The 20,735-nt window shown below is 43.1% G+C and overlaps 1 protein-coding gene across 2 annotated transcripts in view; it reads left to right on the top strand.

Moving 5' to 3' along the window:
* The window catches only part of SLC41A3 (solute carrier family 41 member 3), a 132,899-nt gene that overhangs the window by 57,494 nt on the left and 54,670 nt on the right, over nt 1–20,735 (top strand). Inside the window, exon 3 of one of the 2 annotated variants that reach the window (XM_053599770.1) lies at nt 8,041–8,148. The exons of the other annotated variant lie outside the window; for it this stretch is intronic. Within the exon in view, the coding sequence (XP_053455745.1) occupies nt 8,041–8,148 (108 nt within the window). The remainder of the gene's footprint in view (nt 1–8,040; nt 8,149–20,735) is intronic. 2 annotated transcript variants of the gene reach the window in all.

Here is a 20,735-nt window from a genome sequence, read left to right as displayed (position 1 = left end):
TGTTTGACCACATCCAAAACTATGTGAGAGGTGCTGGTCCTGAAAGAAAACAGCCCGTTGTCCAGAGGTTGCTCCGCTGAGTGCCTTGAGCCTCGGCAGCTAGAGACGCTGGAGGGGCTTTTGTGCCACCAACACCCCTCACCAGGTAGCTTCTGCAAGACTTTTCTCAGAAACATGCCATTTCTGTCTGCCTCCTCCTGGTTGACTCTCACTGGAACAAATGATCTTCTCAGCCATGGAAGCCAGGCAGTAGTGGCCTGGGCAGGTAGGAGTGGGGGCAGAGGTGGATGGAGAGTCTGGGTCTCCGGCCTGCTCTGACACTGACTTGTGGTATGACCTTGAGCAAAGCCTGTGAGGGCCTGCCTCTCCTTATTTGTGAAAATGGAGTGCTATGCCACCTATGAGCATTTACTCTTGTCGCCAGGGGTATTTTTAGAGCTCAGTGGTTGACTGACTATAAACGGGCTGTGAGAAATTTATGAAGTGCTACACCAGGGACACTGCTGATCCTTCACTGCTTCCTTCTCTTTCAGGCTGTTGCATGTGTACATGTGTTCCACCTGCTCTGTGCTCACATCCTGCCTTGGGTTCCGTACCCCCATCATAGATCATAATTACATTTTTGTTTTTGCTGTTATCTACTAAACTGGAAAACTCCAAACACATCTGTCTGGCTCCCAGGTGTACTCTGGCCTTTGGACCAGAGTCCTACCTGTAAGGTAAAGTCATGAATCACCCCAAAAGGTCCTGGCAGTGTGTAGAGGCCAGCCCTACACAACTTGTGCGTATCCCCAATGCTTGATGGTGACAAGAGAATGAAAGAAATAAAGACAAGAGACAAAATAGGATTTAAAAAGAGTGGACCCAGGGGACCATCGCCATCTAATGCAAGGAATAGGAAAGGCCCTTTATTCCAGGTTAACTCAGTATTTATTACCTACATTATCTTCAAATGAGCAAATGAATAGTCATGAAAGACAAAAACATCACATCATCACTCTCAAAGTACTTTCAGCTAAACTACTGTTTCACTTACTTTTGTAACTACTTTACTGCACCCTAAGCTATTTATAAACTAAGGAACTGGGATGCAGTTCACACATCAAGGAACAAGACTTAGGAGCAGGATTCAAGAGCAGACAGCAGGTTTGATCATGCACACAGTTTCCACAGAAGGCAATTAAGTTTCTAGGAACCTGCTGGCAGATAGACTAATGCCATACCTATATTGGGAGTGGGGGAGAAAGAAGTTGTTCTTATCTCAACCCAAAGAGATTGTTTCTCTTTTATGAGAACCTGAAGCTCCCAGCACATTGTTCAGCAGACTTGGGGCTCCCTGTGCTCTTTGTGGTCTTCCTGTGTACAAACTCTCTTTGATATCCATGTCTTCTATTTTTCATAATCCACATCCCCTACCTGATTCTTACCAACAAAAACATTTCATAAAAATCCAATTTATGTAAGTACTTCCAAAGTGTGCCCTCTTCTGCCTCAAATCCCTCGGCCTTGCTCTCCCACATTTCCACCCACACAGTGAGTCGCAGCTCCATTCCCAGCAGGAACGTGCTCTGGGGAGGGAGGGTGACACACCTGCCACCTGTGCTTCTGTTGGGCACCAGTGGAATATGGCTGCGGAGAGGCTCAGAATAAGTGTGCCAGGAATTGTGGGGAGAGATTTACTAGACTCTGACTGGGAAGCTGGGAGACTCAGGATGAGCACCTGCCTTATTCCCAGGCCTGATGAGAGTTGGCACCTCATTTGGCATTTCCGTGGTCTACAGAGGAGCACAGGCCTGGCTTATGTAGGCGGCAAGAGAATTTTCTATGACTGCATACTAGAAGGAGAGCGGCTTGAATGAATGTGTCTTCCCAGACTGCAAAGGGCCCGAATGCCTGTCTCTTGGTCAGTGAGCTGACAGCTGCTGAGGATATTGGGGTAAGTGAATTCCTTATGTATGGGTTGTGCTTGTGAAAATCATGTATGAGCTTTTGCAGGAGATGCATTAGAGCTCATCAGGGTGATGGTGAGATTAGTGTTTGTGGACTAGAGCAGGGTAATAGCTGTAAGACAGACTTGGGAACAGGAAGGTTGGATGGGGGCTCAAGGTGGCCAGGGCCAGAGGAAGGCTTAGTTTCTGGCAGAACCATTTGAGAACATGCAGCTGTGGAGAGGTGACAGTGGAGGAAACAGCTGGGAAAGGCTGGCTGAGTTAGGGGTGCTTGACCCTTCTAGGAGAGTGTTAGAGATGTTGTCCGAAGGCTTGGGGAGAGGCTGGGCTGAGAGGTTGGTATAACTGAAATAAGAAAAATCAAGTGTGCAGGGGAGGATTCCCCGGTGTCCAAGTTATATACTGCTGTATGACAAGGACAATACTTAGTGGCTTGTCTAAACTGTCTATGGTTCAGTTTGATTCCATATCTACAAGTTGGGCAGGGCTCAATGAAGATGGCCGTGTCTCCTTAGCAGCCGAGATGGCTCACTCACATGACCGGCCTGCTGCTGCTGGCTGTCACTGGAGTCCTTGGCTGGGTCTTTGGCCAGAACACTGACAGGGGTCTCTCTGTGTGACTGCTTGATCTTTCTCCCAACATGGTGGGTAGTTATTCAAGCACGAGCACCTATGAGGCAGGATGGGGCAGCTGTCAGATTTTCAAGGCAGATTTTCAGGTCCAGAAACTGACTGCTACAGTGTCTCTCCGCCTGTGTTCTCCTGGTCAGGTCATTGGTCACAAAGTGGAGGGGAGGGACAGAATTCCCATCTCTCAGTGGGGAGCCAAAGGAGGTCAGGGCCCTTAGGCAGGAGACGTAGTCTTGGGGAGGCCGTTAGGTTCCAGACTGGTGCAAGCTTTGGACACCAGGCTGAGGTTTGTACTTGAGAGTAGATAGACTGGTAGGAGAGAACCAGGAAAGGTACTGAGAGGGTGATGCTTCAGGAGTGGGAATGCAAGTGAGCCCCAGACCAGGCAGGTACCCCTCTGGCCCATAAGTGTGAATCTGACCCTCAGCTTTGGGCCTCAACTGACTGTGGCCCCCATCTATGCTCTGGCCTGCCCTCCCCCCGGCCTAGACATTCTGTTCCTGGTGGCTGTGGAATATGCAGGGGACACACCCTGCAGTAGAAACCCAGGAGCCACAGGGGCTTCCTGGCCACTCTCCTGGGTCAGGGTGATCAGCAGGGCTAGACCAACCTTCGTGGTGGAAGAAGGTGAGGGTGCTATGGAAGCACATTGATGAGTCTTTTTGGCATTTCTTCTCTGACCATGGCCTCTTCCTGTGGCTGTGAGCTCCTAGACACTGGAGTCAAGTGACCAGTCTTGGGGACCTGCAGACTGCTGACCTTGAAGAGTAAGACTCCTTGGGTTTTGAAGAGCTGGCCTGAGCAGGTGGGTCCCTTGTGTTGAGGTCTCTCCAGCCCGGACACATCGAGATGTCAGGCTTCTACATGGGTGCTTACCAAAGCCAGCCTTGTGTGCGCTTGGGGTCTCTATTCAGCCTAAACCAGTGAGGCTGGGGCTGCTGTTGAGGTTGGAGTTGGGGGACAGTGAGCCTCTGTGGCAGGCCAATAGAGGGAGGTCCCTGTGGGCACGCAGCCTGTCTGAGGATGGCCTGCCTTTTGGGGAGTGGATAGTAGGGGTTGACAGAGTTTTCAGGAGGCCTGGAGTCACTTGGCCCTTGTCCGTCATTTGTTTGCTCTGGCCCTCGGCTGAAGGGCTGTCGGGAGCCCTTTGCAGGCACAGGCACTTAGCAACTGAGAAGCCTCTGTCTGTATGGACTTTTTCAAAAGAGTGTCCTGGTGTGGGCAGGAGGACAACTTTGGACTGCTTGCTCCTGGGAATGTCGTTCCTGGCCTGACCATGGTGGTCATCCAATTGAACCTGCAGTTTCACTTTTGGGGCAAGAAGCTGCAAGGCTTCAGCTGTGAGCTCACCTAATCCCCCCTACAGCATCCTCCCCAAGTCTGTCTTGACTGTCCTGTGCCAGGTCATGGTGCCCTTCCTTCTGTCTGACTGTGGCATGATGACGGCCGACCTGATGATGAATATCATCTGTGTGCATACTAGGTGTTGAGAGGTGGTGGGGGTGGGGTCGTGAGGTTGGGGGGAGATAGGGACCAGGGTCTTTTGGTGCCCCAGGTAGGGCTGGCTGAGGACACATGGGCCCTCCAGAGGGGGACAGCCACTTGGAACCTGGCCTCACTCCCCAGACCTCAGGGTCAGTGGGCTGGCAGAAGTGCAGAGATTTGCAGGACAATGAAGATTCTGACGATCCTTCCCATAGGTTAGGGTTGGGACTTAAAAGCGATTCCTTCCAGAAAACATGAGCTCACTTGGCAGGGTCTTTTGCTCACCAGTGGAGGGGATTCTCCAGTCACTTGCTGCCTTAGTTTCCCTATCTATAAAACAGGGATAACGAAAGCCCCCACCTCACAGAGTTGTGAGGGCCAGTTGATAGAATGTGTGTCGTGGTGGTGCTTATAGGGTGACAGGGTCTACCATTCCAGAGTCCTGTGTGGAAAAACAAGATCGAGGGCCTACTGTTGGGTCCAGGCCAGTGAGGGTCATTTGTTGAGAAAGAGTTGCTCCTCACAGCCTGTTTATGCCTTGGGTAGCATGTTTGAGTCATTGTGGGGTTTTGCTGTGTATCTATTTGAAGACAGAGTCAGCATGCTATTTTAGAAAGACTAGAAAATATACATGAATGGCAGATGAAGGGTGTCCATTGTCTCTTCCACATTCTGTGCATCTGTCAGGACTATTTTCTATGTACATATGAACACATGGGATGGTGCTGTATAATACTTTTTAATTCGTGAATTTAAATTTAACTTTCACCCCACAAGGAAATAGTGCTCCCTAGTGTGCGTGCTGTCCCGATGGCCCTACAATGCCTAGTTTGAGGTGGAGTGGGGTGGTCAGTACTCATGGTGCCACCCTACCTCCGAGAGTCGGCTCGCAGTGCCTCCCAGGTGGCTTCTGCTTGCATGTCTCAGTGCTCAGGACACTTGGCCCCTCAGGGCTGGGGTGGCCCATTGCATACTGGCCGCTTGTCTTTAGAAAACCTGTGCTTCTTCGGGCTTGCAGCCTAGATACCCATCTCTTCCTCCTGATAGCTTCACTGGGGGCACTGTAAGAACGTGTCACCCTTCCCTGAGACCACGCTGCCAATGCTGGAGAGAGACTCCACTGCCCTGAGCATTCCCTTTATGACCTCAGCCACCCTGTGTGGAGCCTGTCCATACTGTCATTTGTCCCTGACCCATCCACAGCCTCTTACAACTGAGACCTCAGGGCTGAGCATAGAAGAATCCCACTTTCCTTTTCCTTCCCTTCCCTTTCTAACCCTTGCTCTTCCCTTTCCTTTTCCCTTTCCCTTTCCTGACAGTCTCACTCTGTTGCCCTGGGTAGAGTGCCATGGTGTCAGCTTGGCTCATAGCAACCTCAAACTCCTGGCCTCAAGTGATCCTCCCACCTCAGCCTTCTTTTTTTTTGTGTGTGGTTTTTTTTTTGGCCAGGGCTAGGTTTGAACCCACCACCTCTGGCATATGGGACCGGCGCCCTACTCCTTGAGCCACAGGCACCGCCCCACCTCAGCCTTCTAAGTTTAGCTGGGACTGCAGGTACCTGCCATGACTCTCAGCTAATTTTTCTATTTTTAGTAGAGACATGGTCTTGTTCTTGCTTAGGCTGGTGTCCAACTCCTGAGCTCAAGGGATCCTCCCATCTCAGCCTCCAGAGCGCTGGGATTATAAGCGTGAGGCACCTCCCAGCCCCATCTTCTTTTTAGGACCTGATTATCACCTAGGAGGGTACATGTATTTGTCACTTGAGAGGGCTAGGCAGGGAGTGGAGGCCTGAGAGGGAACAGAGGGTCAGAGGATTTGGAGAGGAAGCAGGACAATTTGAGTTGAGTCTGAAAGGATGTAACAATTTCCAAGAAGCAGCAGACACTCCAAGCAAAGGGCTGTGTATGCAAACATAGATGAATGATAGTGTGCATTTGTGAATAGTGGGGGAACGGGTGGCTGCTATTGTGGGGGTAGGGGCGCTGGCTTGAGTTGGGGCCACTGTTTACCTAGTGTGGAGGCTTGTGTTTTGTGCCAAGTGCAGCTCCCTGCCCAGTCTCAGCCCCTCCTCTGACCCCTGTCATTCAGGCTCTTTGGCTGTTCTTCAGGCACTATAAGCAGCATTCTTAAATATCATGACCTCATTTTTTGTTGATTATTTTTTAAAGAGCCTGTCTACACATGCAGTCATAGTTTGAAGTCTTGGTATTAGGACTTCAACATAAGCATTCAGACAGTCTGTCATTTGTTAACTTTGTCTCAGAATAGTCCCCCCTTATGCTTGTATGATGCCTGATATGTCCAGGCATGACTTTGCACATCTTACTAGCCAGAATCTTAGCACAACCCACACCCAAGGTGACTACTGGCAAAGAGACTGTGATTTCAAGAGTCAAGGCCCCTTCTACTCCCTCATTCCCTTGAAGTCTGTGTTTGAAAAACGTGGGTACATGGAGAAGACAGTGAAGGCAAGTCAGCCATAGAAGGGAGAGGGCATAAAAAATAAGGGAGAACAGGAGAGGAGGCATGACGGAAAGTCAGTGTTGCAAGGTCAGAGGGGAAGAGGAGCCCACAGGGAAGAGGCCACACCAGGACCCTCAGGACTGGGAGGGTAGCATCTTGGAGGCCTGTCTTAGCAGGCACTTCCTGTATGCTAGCTATGTATGGGGAGGACAGGATACCCACAGAGAGAAAGTGGGGCCCACTGGGAGAGGTCAGCAGCTGGAGGTTAGGTCCTGGCCAGGGCATGCTGCACATGCTGGGAACTTATCCAGAAGTTACTGGCTAGAAGAGTGGGAATAAGGCTCCAGGGCAGGATAGGCCCAAGGGAGCCTGTTTTCACTTAGGGGTTGGCACCTTCTGGGACTTGTGTGCAGGCAGAGGGTCATGCCAGCATGTGGCAGAAGAGGTGGGAGCGGAGTGGGACTTGGCTACCACAGGTTGGCTGTGGGAGTGTGATGGTCTTGGTGCCACATGGGCACAGGCTGTGTGGCAGGGAAGTGCTGGAACCTCACATCCTTTGCCCGGCACACTCTCCTCTGGAGTTTTAGGAGACAGCAGACCAGAGATCCGTCATCAGAGCTTGGTAAAAAAAGTCAAGGGAGAAACTGAAACGCTGTTTTCCTTTATCTCAGGGCCTGGTATTGAGATAACCCTTGCTGGGTTATTGTGGGATCCTCTTCTGGCCCAGGGCCTAGACAAGACACCAGGCCATCATCTGTCTCCTTGCTGAGGAGGCAGGGATTTGCTTTTTGGCCTAGGATTCCAAAACTAGCAGGAACTTCTAGTGTAGGGGTCACAGGTCTCTATCCGGGCCAGGTAGGCAAAATAAATTAGTAGGCTCAGATGGGATATTAAAAATAAATTTGGGGGAACACTCTAATTGCATGTTAAACAGGTAAGAATCATTTTTATCTTCACAAAATAAATGTTTTATACTTTTCTTGAAGCATGAATCCCTTCATTTAATTATTTATTTACTTTTTGACATTTAACAGAGGTATGGGATAGAGACATATTCTATCTGATTTAAAAATACTGAGCACCACAGAGTAGTTGGCCATGACTCAGCTCAGCCCCAGCACCTGATATCAGAGTGATGAGGCCTTGGGAGCCTGGGGACAATAGCAACTAGCATCTTTACGGGTGTCACACAGTTTTCCAGTTCATGAAAAATACCCAGCTTTGGAATGGGTAACTGAGATACTTCTCTACATTCTGCAGACCAGATGACCCCTGTTCTGCCAAATGGCCTCTGAGCTGGCCTGGCCCCTGCCTTGCTTGAGGCTGCTAATGCTGATTCAGTAATTGGTATTAAAACATTTCAGTTGCTTCATTCTTTTGTGTTTAGTTTATAGCCATTTAAGAAATTACTTAGTTTTGTTCATTTTATAGAGAGTGAAAAGAAGCTTGCAGAGGATTCTCTCAAGAAGCTTGAAATGTGTTTGCATTTATCTCCTTATTCTTTCCCCTTCAGCACTGGCCTGTGTTTATGGAAGTTAAAGATCTTTTGACGTTGGTGCCGCCTCTTGTGGGCCTGAAGGGGAATCTGGAGATGACGCTGGCATCCAGGCTCTCCACAGCTGTAAGTGGCAGGCACACCCCATGCCTGGGCCCCCCGGGCATGCAGGGATGTTCAGAGTCTCTGAAGAAACAGAATGGTTGGGTTTTGGTCTCTTGTGATGCTGTCCCTGCCCCCGTGGCCCATTCTTCTTAGTCCCAGGCCAGGGAGCACTACTTATGAGGGATGTGCCCAGTGCTCCGATCTTCCTGTGACCTGCATGTCAGTTGGTGGTGTGTGTGTCTGTGACCCCCGAGTCTGAATGGCACCATGTTCACCCCACAGCCATCTGGGCCCTGAACCCACCCTTTCCACACAGGCACATGGGAGCTGCAGGGCATGCATGGGCCTGATGGAGAATTCCTTATAGGAGACAGGAAGTTTTAAATGCCCAAGCAGACAGCCTCTGTTGATGGCATCTGTTCTCTGGATGGCTCACTGAACACTTGCCCCTGGAGGGTCTTCTTTGGGTAGTTTAAACAGCATATTCCCCAGTGTTGTCAGCTCTTCTCTCCACATTTGGCTATCCCAGGCGATGGAGGTTCTCTTCCCTCTGCTACACAGAGTGGGTTCTCCCTTCCTCTGATACATCCTCTGGATATAGTGTGTTCAAAGAGCCAAGAGGAGGGCAATGCCAAAGTTCAGGGGGCAGGGTGTGGGCTGAGAGCTGGGTGGAGTGTGAGTGACTGTCAGTGGTCCCCAGAGACACCCAGGCCCTGATCCCTATGGACGTGGTCTTACATACAGAAGGGGTCTTGCAGGTGTGATTAAGTTAAGAACTTTGAGATGGGAGATAGTTTTTGTTATCCAGGTGGCCCAGTATAACCATAGGGGTCCTGGTATAGGAGAGGTAGTGGGGTGTTTCAGACAGACGAGAAAAGGACTGAGTGATGGAGCAGAGTCAAGAGAGAGAAGGTGCTATACCACTGACTTGGAAGATGCAGGGATGGCCTGGCCAGGGGTGCAGGACACACACACAGCTCTCTGTGCTGGGATGGGCAAGGACATAGCTTCTTCACTAAAACTTCCAGACCCCTAATTAAATTCCATCTATTTATTTTTGTTATTGTGATTACCACAGAAGTCTTCATAAAATCTTTCCCCAGGCCAATGTCCTCAAGAGTTTTTCCCACACTTTCTTCTAGGATTTTTATCATTTCATGTCTTACATTGAAATCTTTTATCCATCTTGAGTTAATTTTTGTAAGTGGTGAAAGTTGCAGATCCAGTTTCAGTCTTTTACATCCAGTTCTCCAGTGAAGAGTGAGAGTTTGACTTCCTTTGCATACATTTGGATGCCTTTTATTTCCTTCTTTTGGCTGATTTCATCGGCTAGAACTTCCAGGACTATTTTGAATAGTAGTGGTGATAGTGGACATCTTTGTCTGATTCCAGTTCTAGGTGGAAAAGCTTTCAGTTTTACTCCATTCAGTATGATATTAGCTGTGTGTTTGTCATAGAGGGCTTCAGTCAGTTTAAGAAATGTGCTACTGGGCGGCGCCTGTGGCTCAGTGAGTAGGGCACCGGCCCCATATGCCGAGGGTGGCGGGTTCAAACCCAGCCCCGGCCAAACTGCAACAAAAAAAATAGCCGGGCGTTGTGGCGGGCGCCTGTAGTCCCAGCTGCTTGGGAGGCTGAGGCAAGAGAATCCCGTAAGCCCAAGAGTTAGAGGTTGCTGTGAGCCGTGTGACGCCACGGCACTCTACCCGAGGGCAGTATAGTGAGACTCTGTCTCTACAAAAAAAAAAAAAAAAGAAAAGAAATGTGCTACTTATGCCTATATTCTTAATTTTCTTGTTAGAAAAGGATGCTGAATTTTATCAGATTGAGAGAATCATATGGTCTTTGTTTTTGCTTCTATTGATGTGGTGAATTACATTTATGGATTTACATATGTTAAACCAATCTTGCATCCCTGGGATGAAGCCTACTTGATCGTGATGTGTAATTCTTTTAATGTGTAGGTGTAATTTATTGGCTAAATGTTTGTTGAGTATTTTTGCATCAATATTCATTAGTGAAATTGGTCTGTAGTTTTCCTTTTTATTTGGGTCTTTTCCTGGTTTTGGTATCAGGATGATGTTTGCTTCATAAAATATATTAGGGAAGATGCCTTCCTTCTCACTGTTTTGAAGTAGTTTCCACAGTATGGGTAGAAGCTCTTCTTTGAAGGCTTGATAGAATTCTGGTATGAAGCCATCTGGTCCTGGGCATTTTTTTTTGTTTGTTTGTTTGTTTGGTTTTTTTTTTTTTTTTTTGGGGGACAGAGCCTCAAGCTGTCACCCTGGGTAGAGTGCTATGGCATCACAGCTCACAGCAACCTCCAAATCCTGGGCTTAAGTGATTCTCTTGCCTCAGCCTCCCAAGTAGCTGGGACTACAGGTGCCCACCACAGCGCCCAGCTGTTTTTTGGGTGTAGTAGTCACTGTTGCTTGGTAGGCCTGGGCTGGATTCAAACCCACCAGCTCTGGTGTATATGGCTGACGCCTTGGCCACTTGAGCTATAGGTGCCCAGCCAATCCTGGGCATTTTTTGTTGGAAGATTTTTTTTTATTATTTTTTGATCTCAGTGTTTGATATTAGGCTGTTCAAGACATCTGTTTCTTCTTGGTTAAGTCTAGGGAGAGGGTGTGAGTCCAGGTATTGGTCCATTTCCTTCTCATTGTCAAATTTCTGGACATAGGATTTCTTGTAGTAGTCAGAGATAATGTCTCATATCTCTGTGATAACTGTTGTTATTTACACCCTTTTTCATTTATGGTTGAGGTTATTAGAGCTTTTGCTTTTCTGTTTCTAGTTAATCTAGCCAAAGGTTTATTGATTTTGTTTATTTTTTTGAAGAACCAACTTTTTGCTTTATCAATTTTCTGAACGATTCTTGTTTTTAATTTCATTTATTTCTGATTTGATTTTGGTTATTTCTTTTCTTCTGCTAGGTTTGGGACTGGATCGCTCTTCTTTTTCCATTTCCTTAAGATGATTCATTAGGTTGGTGATGTGCTCTCTTTCTATTTTTTGAATGTAGACATCTAATGTGATAAATTTCCCTGTTAGAACTGCTTTTGCAGTATCCCACTGGTTTTGGTAAATTGCAGCCTCATTGTTGTTATGTTTGAGGAATTTAACAATTTCCTCCTTTATCTCTTTATTGGGGGAACTGTCATTTAGTATAAGGTTGTTTAATTTCCATGCCTTGGTGTGAGGATGAAAGTTTTTGTTGAAATTGAGTTTCACTTTTATTGCCTTGTGATCTGAGAAGATAAAAAGTAAAAATTCAATTCTTCTAGTTTTGTTGAGGTTTGATTTGTATCCTAGGGCATGATCTATTTTGGAATCTGTTCCATGGCCTGATGATAAGTGTATTCCTTAGCTTTGAGATGGTATGTTCTATATATGTCTATTAAGCCCATTTTGTTCTAGGATTACATTTATGTCCCTTATATCTTTGTTTCGTTTCTCTTGAGGATCTGTTCCATTCTGTGGGTTATTAAAGTCCCTAGTTATTATATTGTTATTATATTATGTTACTCAGACCAATCAAGGTCTCTTTCATAAATCTGAGAGCATTTGATGAGTGCATAATACTTAGAATGGGAATATCCTCTTGCTTTATTATTCTCTTGATCAGTATAAAGTGACCATCTTTGTCTTTCTTAATTTTAGTTGCTTTAAATCCACTTGTATTAGAAAATAAGATTGTGACCCCTCCTTTCTTTTGATTTCCGTTTGCCTGAAATACTGTTTTCCAACCTTTATCCCTGAATCTTGATTTGTCCTTTAAGGTTAGATGTGTTTATTTGAGACAACATATGGATGGCTTGTTCTTTTTATCCCATCAGCCACCCTGTCCCTTGTATCTTTGTTTAGTTTCTGTTGAGGATCTGTCCCATTCTGTCAGAGGGGTATTAAAGTCCCCTCTGTGCCTCTTCAGTGGGGAATTCACACCACTGAATTATATTTGTTAGATAAAGTCCCTCTTATTGAGAGAATTGTAAGTGTGGTGGAGTTCAGTTCATTTTATTTTATGAAAGAGTATTGTTTAGTTTTATCTTTTGCCCTGTTGTAGAAGCTATTTTCCTTTAGTTTGTGTTTTACTTTTTTGTCCTCCATTGTGGTGGTCATATATGTGTATATATGTATATACATATAGCTATACATATATTGCAGTATTGTCTGGATACCAGGTAGCACTGTGGTGTTAGGAGACAGAGAACGTACCCTGTTTTTTTTTTTTTTTTTTGTGAACATTGAGTGCAGAAAACTGCCTGCTAGTTGCTGAGGAAACCAGGTGTTATCTTCTTGCCCTCAGTCAGAGCCTGGTTGTTTCATCAGCATTCAATCCCCATAGGGTTGGGGTCTTAAAGCTTTCACCAGATTCCTCAGGAGGCATATCTCATAGTGCCCCCTGACAACAATCCACGAGTGGTATGGGAGTTACTCAGCTCACTCCAAGAGTGGATGCCTGAGTTTAGCAGTCGCACCAGAGCTGGTCATGTAGTAGGACCCTACAGACTATTACTCTCACACAGCCTTTCCAATGGCAGCCCAGCTAGCAGCCAAGGGGGTGGTATATCTACCCCATGTGGTATTCCTACCCAGCCACTGGACACTATTCACCCACTTGGTCAAGCATTCCAAGGCAGCTCCAGTGAGCCCCACATCAAAAAACAGCAGGACAGTCCTTTCCTGTCCCCAGTCCTCTGCAGGTGGGCTGCCTATTCCCACATACTTGCCTTCTGTGCTGGTCCATCTCAGCTCCAGAACTCCTCGCTGTCTCCTGTGGTTCACCAACACTTCACTGTGTTCCCAGAGTGATGTCTCCAGGTAGAATTCCTCCAGCCAAAGATAGGTGGAATTTTCCTTCCCCTGGCTTGCTGCTAGTGTCTAGTTGGGAGATGTTTCTAGTCCACCATCTTCATCCTGTAGACTTTTAACCACTTTTAAAATATTTTCAGAGTAAGCCTTAAAAATAAATAAAACTATAAAACTTTATCAAGGGAAATCAAATTTTGAGAGAGTTTCTGAAGGGAAACAATTGATACTGTAAAATTTTCAGGTTCTCTGGTATTTAATTTGTAAAAGTAATGCAAATTTTTCTAATTAATGAAGGTGAGCATCATTTTGATTGTTTGGGATTCATTGAGGGTACAAAGAATTAGGTTACACAGATTCCATTTGTTAGATAAAGTCCCTCTTATAACTGTGTCTTGCCCCCAAGAGGTATGCCATACACATACATTTTAGAATGTACTTTTCTATTTCAGCAAAAAGCAGCATTTAGATTTTGACAGGGATTGTATTAATTTTTAGATTGCTTTGGTTAATATTGACATCTTAAAAGCCTTCCTTAAAAGCCTTAAAAGCCTTTCCTTAAAAGCCTTAAAAAGACTTCCAGGCTTGGTGACCGTAGCACAGTGGTTATGATGCCAGCCATGTACACCAAGGCTGGCAGGATCGAACCCAGCCTGGGCCAGCTAAACAACAATGACACTGCAACAAAAAATACCCAGGCATTGTGGCAGTCACCTGTAGTCCCAGCTACTGGGAAGCTGAGGCAAGAGAATCGCTAAGCTCAGGAGTTTGAGGTTGCTGTGAACTGTGATGCCATGGCACTCTGCTGAGGGTGACATACTAAGACTCTTTCTCAAAAAAAAAAAAAATAAAGTGTGCCTTCCAATCCTTGAATGTGGTATGTCTTTTCATTTATTTGTGACTTCTTTAATTTCATCAGCAATATTTTATAGTTTTCAGGGTACACAGTTTTAATCTTGATTACTTTATAAGTATTTTATTCTTTTTGATGCTATTATAAATGCAATCATTTTCTTAATTCCTTTTTGAATTATTCACTGTTAATATATAGAAACACAACTGATATTTGTGTGTTGATTTTTATACTGCAACTTCACTCAATTCATTTATTATTTCCAACAGTTTTTGTGTATGTGTGTGTAATCTTTAAGGTTTTCAACATGTAAAATTATGTCATCTTTAAACAGAAGTAATTTGTTTACTCCTGAAAGTAATTGAAAGTAATTTGTTTCAAAATGTCCACTTTGAATGCCATTTTTTTTTTTTTATTGTTGGGGATTCATTGAGGGTACAATAAGCCAGGTTACACTGATTGCGATTGTTAGGTAAAGTCCCTCTTGCAGTCATGTCTTGCCCCCATAAAGTGTGAGAATGCCATTTATTATTTATTTATTTATTTATTTTCCTTGCCTAGTTGCTGTGGCTGGGACTTCACTACTATGGTGAACAGAAGTGGTGGAAGAAGGCATTCTTGTGCTTTCCAGATCTTAGAAGAGAAGTTTCAGTTTTTCACCATTAAGTATGCTCTTTGCTGTGGGCTTTTCATATAAGGCCTTTATTGTGTTGAGGTAGTTTCCTTTTATTCCTAGTTTTTAAGGTTTTTTTTAAATCATAAAAAGGTGTTGTATTTTTGTACATCAATCAGAATAGTCATGTGTTTTTTTTTCCATTCATTTTGCTAAAGTGGTATATTACATTAATTGATTTTTGTATGTGGAACTATCCTTGTATTTCCAGACTAAACCCCACTTGCTTAAAGTGTATAATTCTTTTAATATACTATTATATTTGGTTTATTAGTATTTTTATTTTTATTATTTTGTTAACCTTTCTTTTTTTTATTAAGTCAAATACACATAGATCATGAATACATTCATGCATATGTGGGATACAATGTGCTCCTTTTTTTTTTTTTATACAATCTGACGTGGTTAGATCAAACCAATCATCATAGCTTTCACCTCATTTGCTTGATTATTGTGCCAAAACATCTATGTTCTACACTTGACAGATTGTACCCTTGTCATATGCTCCATAGGTGTGGTCCCACCTTTTACCCTCCCTCTGTCAAACCTCTCCCCTCCCCTCCCTTCCCACTCCATTTCTCTCCTTCATCCTGGGCTATAGTTGTGTTCTATCTTTCATAAGAAAGTGTGAGTGAATATATGTAGGTTTCATAGAAGTACTGAGTACATTGGATACAATTTCCTCCATTCTTGAGACATTTTATCCCTCCATGTAAACATTAAAGAGGTAAAGCCTTCATCTTTTTTTAAGGCTGAATTCAAAGACAAAATCACCAAAGATTTAGACACATCGAGAAAAGAAGTTATAAATCCATATTCACCAGCAATATTTGCCTGTAGTTTTATTTTCTTCTAGTTTCTTTGTCTGGCTTTGGTAACAGGATAACACAGGTCTCATGCAATGAATTTGGAAGTGTTCCTTCATCTTTAATTTTTTGGGAGAGTTTGTGGAGGATTGGTGGTAAATATTTGGTGGAATTTACCATCTAGCCATGGGTTGTTTTTGTTGTTGTTGTTGGGATGTTCTTGATTACTAATTTCATTCTCTCTTTTTAATTTATAGTGGAATTATGTCTGAGGATTAATTTTCTTAGTTTTCAGTGTGTCCAGGTTTTCTATTTCTCTGTGATTCAGTCATAATCAATTATATGTTTCTAGGAATTTATCCATTTGAGTTAGGTTGTCTAATTTGTTGACCTACATTTGTTGATAGTATTCTCTTATTCCTTCTTATTTCTGTGGATTTAGAATTAATGGATTCTGTAGGAACTGATTAACTTTTTAAGATTTTGCTTTTTTTCTTAGTATAGCTAAAGATCTGTTGATTTTTTTTTTTTGAGGAACCAATTCTTGGTTTCATGGAGTTTTCACCATTATTTTTCTCTTTTCTGTTTTATATATGTCTAATCTTTTATTTTTTCTTCTAGCTCTGGATTTAGTTTGTTTTTTCTGAAGGTATAAGTTTGGGTTATTGATTTGAGTTCTGTTTCCTTTTTTAATATAATTTTTTACAGTTATAAATTTTCCCATTAAAATAGCTTTTAACTGCATCTGACACATTTTGATGTGTTGTGTTTTCTTTTGCCTCAAGATAATTTCTAATTTTCTTTGGGATTTCTTCCTTGACTCATTGATTGTTTGAGGGTGTGTTATGTAATTTCCATGTATTTGGAAATTTTCCAGTTGTTCTTCTGTTATGACTCCCTTATGATTAGAAAACATACTTTGTGTGGCAGGCCCCTGTAGTCCCAGCTGCTCAGGAGGCTGAGGCAAGAGAATCGTGTAAGCCCAAGTGTTAGAGGTTGCTGTGAGCCGTGTGACACCACAGCACTCTACCCGAGGGCGGTACAGTGAAACTCTGTCTCTACAAAAAAAAAAAAGAAAAGAAAACATACTTTGATACTTTGCATGAGGTTCTGTTTTCTTAAATTTATTAATGTTGATTTTATGGCCTGATATATTCTGTCCAGGAGAATGTTCCATATTCATACTGCATTGAGGGCAGCTCCTGTGGCTCAAAAGGAGTAGGGTGCGGCCCCATATACCGCAGGTGGTGGGTTCAAACCCAGCCCTGGCCAAAAACTGCAAAAAAAAAAAAAAACAAGAAATCCACAAAAACCCATACTGCATTGAGCAAAATGCATATTATTCTATTGTTTGGTGTAGTGTTCTGTATATGTCTGTCAAGTCCAATTGGTCTATAATGTTTTTCAAATCCTCTATTAACTTATTGATCTTCTGTTTGGTTATTGTATTTAGTGGTAGTGGGATATTGAAGTCTCCAACTATATATTTATTTATCTCTTCCCCCCTCCCTTTTTTTTTTCCCCAGAGGCAAGTCTCATTGTGTTGCCCAGGCTGGACTACACTGCCATGATAATAGTTTGTTGCAGCCTTGAACTTTTTATCTCAAGCAATCCTCCTGCCTCACCATGTCTAGCTAATTTATTTGTTTTGTACTTTTTTAGGCTCAGGCTCTTGCTATGTTGTCTGGGCTGGTCTTGAACTCCTGGCTCCAAACAGTTCTACCTCAGCCTTACACATTTCTGAGATTACAGGCATGAGCCACTGTGCCCTGCTGAGCTGTTTCTTCCTTTGATTCTGTCCCTTTTTTTCCCATATATTTTAGGAACTTTAATGTTTGGCATAACATGTTCTATCTTCTTATTTATTTGACCCTTATATTGTTATATAATGTACTTCTTTGTATCATGTTACAATTTGTGACTTAATGTTTATTTTATCTGATATTAGTACAGCCACTCCTGTCCTCTTTTGCTATTTATATAGAATATATTTTTCCATACTTTTACTTTCAACCTATTCATGTCCTTAGAAAATGAGTCTCTTAGAGGTGACATATAGATGTCATATAGATGGATCCTGACTTTTATTTTACTTTTTTTTTTTTTTTTGAGACAAAGCCTCAATGTCACCCTGGATAGAGTGCCGTAGCATCACAGCTCACAGCAACCTCCAACTCCTGGGCTCAAGTGATTCTCCTGCCTCTGCCTCCCAAGTAGCTGGGACTACAGGCGCACACCTGGCTATTTTTTGGTTACAGCCGTCATTGTTGTTTGGTGGGCCTGGGCTGGATTCGAACCCACCAGCTCAGGTGTATGTGGCTGGCTCCTTAGCTGCTTCAGCCGTAGGCGCTGAGCCTATTTTATTTTGTTTTTTAATCATTCTGCCAATGTATGTCTTTTGATCAGGGAATTTAAGTAATTACTGAGAGGGAAAGATTTACAATTGGTATTTTCTTTTTTTTCTGTATGGCTTACAGCTTTCTTACCCCTTATTTCTTCTCTATTACATTCATCCGTGATTACTTGATTTTTTAGTGTTATTTTTGATTCCTTTCTTAATTTCTTTTTATTTATATTGTATAGATATTTTCTTTGTGGTTACATGGGGATTATCTATAACATCTTCAAGTTATTACAATGTATATACCAAATTAACATCAATTGCATATATAAACTATATTCCTTCACAGCTCAGCCTATAGATTTATAATTATTTTTATGCTTTTGACTTTTATTTTATTTTATTATTTTTTTTTTTTTGAGACAAAGTTTCACTGTGTTGGCCTCAGTATAGTGCTGTGGCCATCACAGCTTATAGCAACCTCAAACTCTTGGGCTTAAGTGATTGTCTTGCCTCAGCCTTCCAAGTAGCTGGGACTACAGGCACCCGCCACAACACCCAGGTATTTTGTTGTTGTTGTTGTCATTATTGTTTACCAGACTTGGCTGGGTTTGAACCCACCAGCCCCAGTATATGTGGCTGGCACCCTAACCACTGAGCTATGAGCGCTGAGCCTGCTTTTGTCTTTTAAATCCTATTAGAAGGAAATGTGGAGTTACAAACCAAAATTACACCATCATGATTTTTAAATAGTTGTTTATATATTTGTATTTACTGTAGAACCATATATATATATATATATATAGAGAGAGAGAGAGAGAGAGACAGAACCTCAAGCTGTCACCCTGGGTAGAGTTCTGTGGCATCACAGCTCACAGCAACCTCCAACTTCTGGGCTCAAGTGATTCTCTTGCCTCCACCTTCCAAGTAGCTGAGGCTACAGGTGCCCACCACAACACCCAGCTGTTTTTTTGGTGGTAGTGTCATTGTTGTTTTGGCAGACCCGGGCTGGATTCAAACCCACCAATCTGGTGTATGTGACTAGCGCCTTAGCTGCTTGAGCTATAAGCGCCGAGCCATCTTTAGCATTTCTTGTAGGGCAGATCTAGTGATAAATGAACTTCTTCAGCTTTTGTTTATCTGAGGATTTTAGTTTTTCCTTCATTTGTACATAATTGTTTTGCCAGATAAAGAATTCTCAGTTGACAATTTTTTTTCTCCCAGAACTTTAAATATATCATACCCCTACCTCTGTCCTACAGAGTGTATGCTGAGATCTGTTGAATATGATGAGTTTCTTTTATCTTTTGTCTTTGACTTTCTTTTTTTTATTAATTTATTTATTTTTATTGTTAAATCATAGCTGTGTACATTAATGCAATTAAGGGGTACAATGTGCTGGTTTCATATACAATCTGAAATATTCTCATCAAACTGTTCAACGTAGCCTTCATGGCATTTTCTTAGTTACCGTATGTAGGCATTTGTATTCTGCATTTAGTAAGTTTCGCCTGTACCCATTCTAAGATGCACCGTAGGTGTGGCCCCACCCATTACCCTCCCTCCACCATAACCTCCCCCATCCCTTCCCCTTCCTTGGCCCATTCCCCAGAGTTTTGTGCTATAGTTGGGTTGTAGCCTTCATGTAAAAGCTGTAATTTAGCTTCATAGTAGAGCTGAGTACATTGATACTTTTTCTTCCATTCCTGAGATACTTTGCTAAGAGTATGTTCCAGCTCCATCCATGTAAACATGAAAGAGGTAAAGTCTCCATCTTTCTTTAAGACTGCATAATATTCCATGGTATACATGTACCACAATTTGCTAGTCCATTCGTGGGTCGATGGGCACTTGGGCTTCTTCCATGACTTAGCAATTATGAATTGGGCTGCAATAAACATTCTGGTACAGATGTCTTTGTTATATTGTGATTTTTGGTCTTCTGAGTATAAACCCAGTAAAGGAATTGTAGGATCGAATGGCAGGTCTATTTTTAGCTCTCTAGGTATTCTCCAAACATCCTTCCAGAAGGAACGTATTAGTGTGCATTCCCACCAGCAGTGTAGACGTGTGCCCTTTTCTCCACATCCATGCCAACAACTCTGGCTTTGGGATTTTGTTATGTGGGCTACTCTTACTGGGGTTAGGTGATATCTCAAAGTAGTTTTGATTTGCATTCCTCTGATGATTAAGGATGATGAGCTTTTTTTCATGTGTTTGTAGATCATGCGTCTGTCTTCTTTAGAGAAGTTTCTCTTCAAGTCCCTTGCCCACCCTGAGATGGGGTCACGTGTTCTTTTCTTGCTAATACATTTGAGTTCTCTGTGGATTCTGGTTATTAGACCTTCATCGGAGGTATAACCTGCAAATATTTTCTCCCATTCTGAGGGCTGTCTGCTTACTTTACTTACTATGTTCTTGGCTGTGCAGAAGCTTTTTAGTTTGATCAGGTCCCAGTAGTGTATTTTTGATACTGCTTCAATTGCCTGGGGAGTCCTCCTCATAAAATATTCACCCAGGCTGATTCCTTCAAGAGTTTTCCCTGCACTTTCTTCAATTATTTTTATAGTTTCATGTCTTAAGTTTAAATCTTTTATCCAATGAGAGTCTATCTTAGTTGAAGGTGTGGGTCCAGTTTCAGTCTTCTGCAGGTTGCCAGCCAGTTCATCCAGCAGCATTTGTTAAATAGGGAATCTTTTCTCCACTGAATGTTTTTAATTGGCTTGTCAAAGATCAAATAACAGTAAGTAGCTGGATTCATCTCTTGGTTCTCTATTCTGTTCCAGACATCCACTTCTTTGTTTTTGTGCCAGTACCATGCTGTTTTGATCACTATCGATTTATAGTACAGTCTCAGGTCTGGTAGTGTGATTCCTCCAGCTTTGTTTTTATTGCTGAGTAATGTTTTGGCTATTCGAGGTTTTTTCTGATTCCATATAAAACGAAGTATTATTTTTTTCAAGATCTTTAAAATATGACAATGGAGCTTTAATAGGAATTGCATTAAAATTATATATTGCTTTGGGTAGTATAGACATTTTAACAATGTTGATTTTTCCGAGCCATGAACATGGTGTGTTTTTCCATTTGTTAACATCTTCAGCTATTTCTTTTCTTAAAGTTTCA

The sequence above is a fragment of the Nycticebus coucang genome, chromosome 8 (genome assembly GCF_027406575.1).
Source record: "Nycticebus coucang isolate mNycCou1 chromosome 8, mNycCou1.pri, whole genome shotgun sequence".
Lineage (NCBI taxonomy): Eukaryota > Metazoa > Chordata > Mammalia > Primates > Lorisidae > Nycticebus > Nycticebus coucang.
The sequence above is the reverse complement of the archived record's forward strand: the minus strand, read 5'-3'. Positions and strand labels throughout refer to the sequence as shown.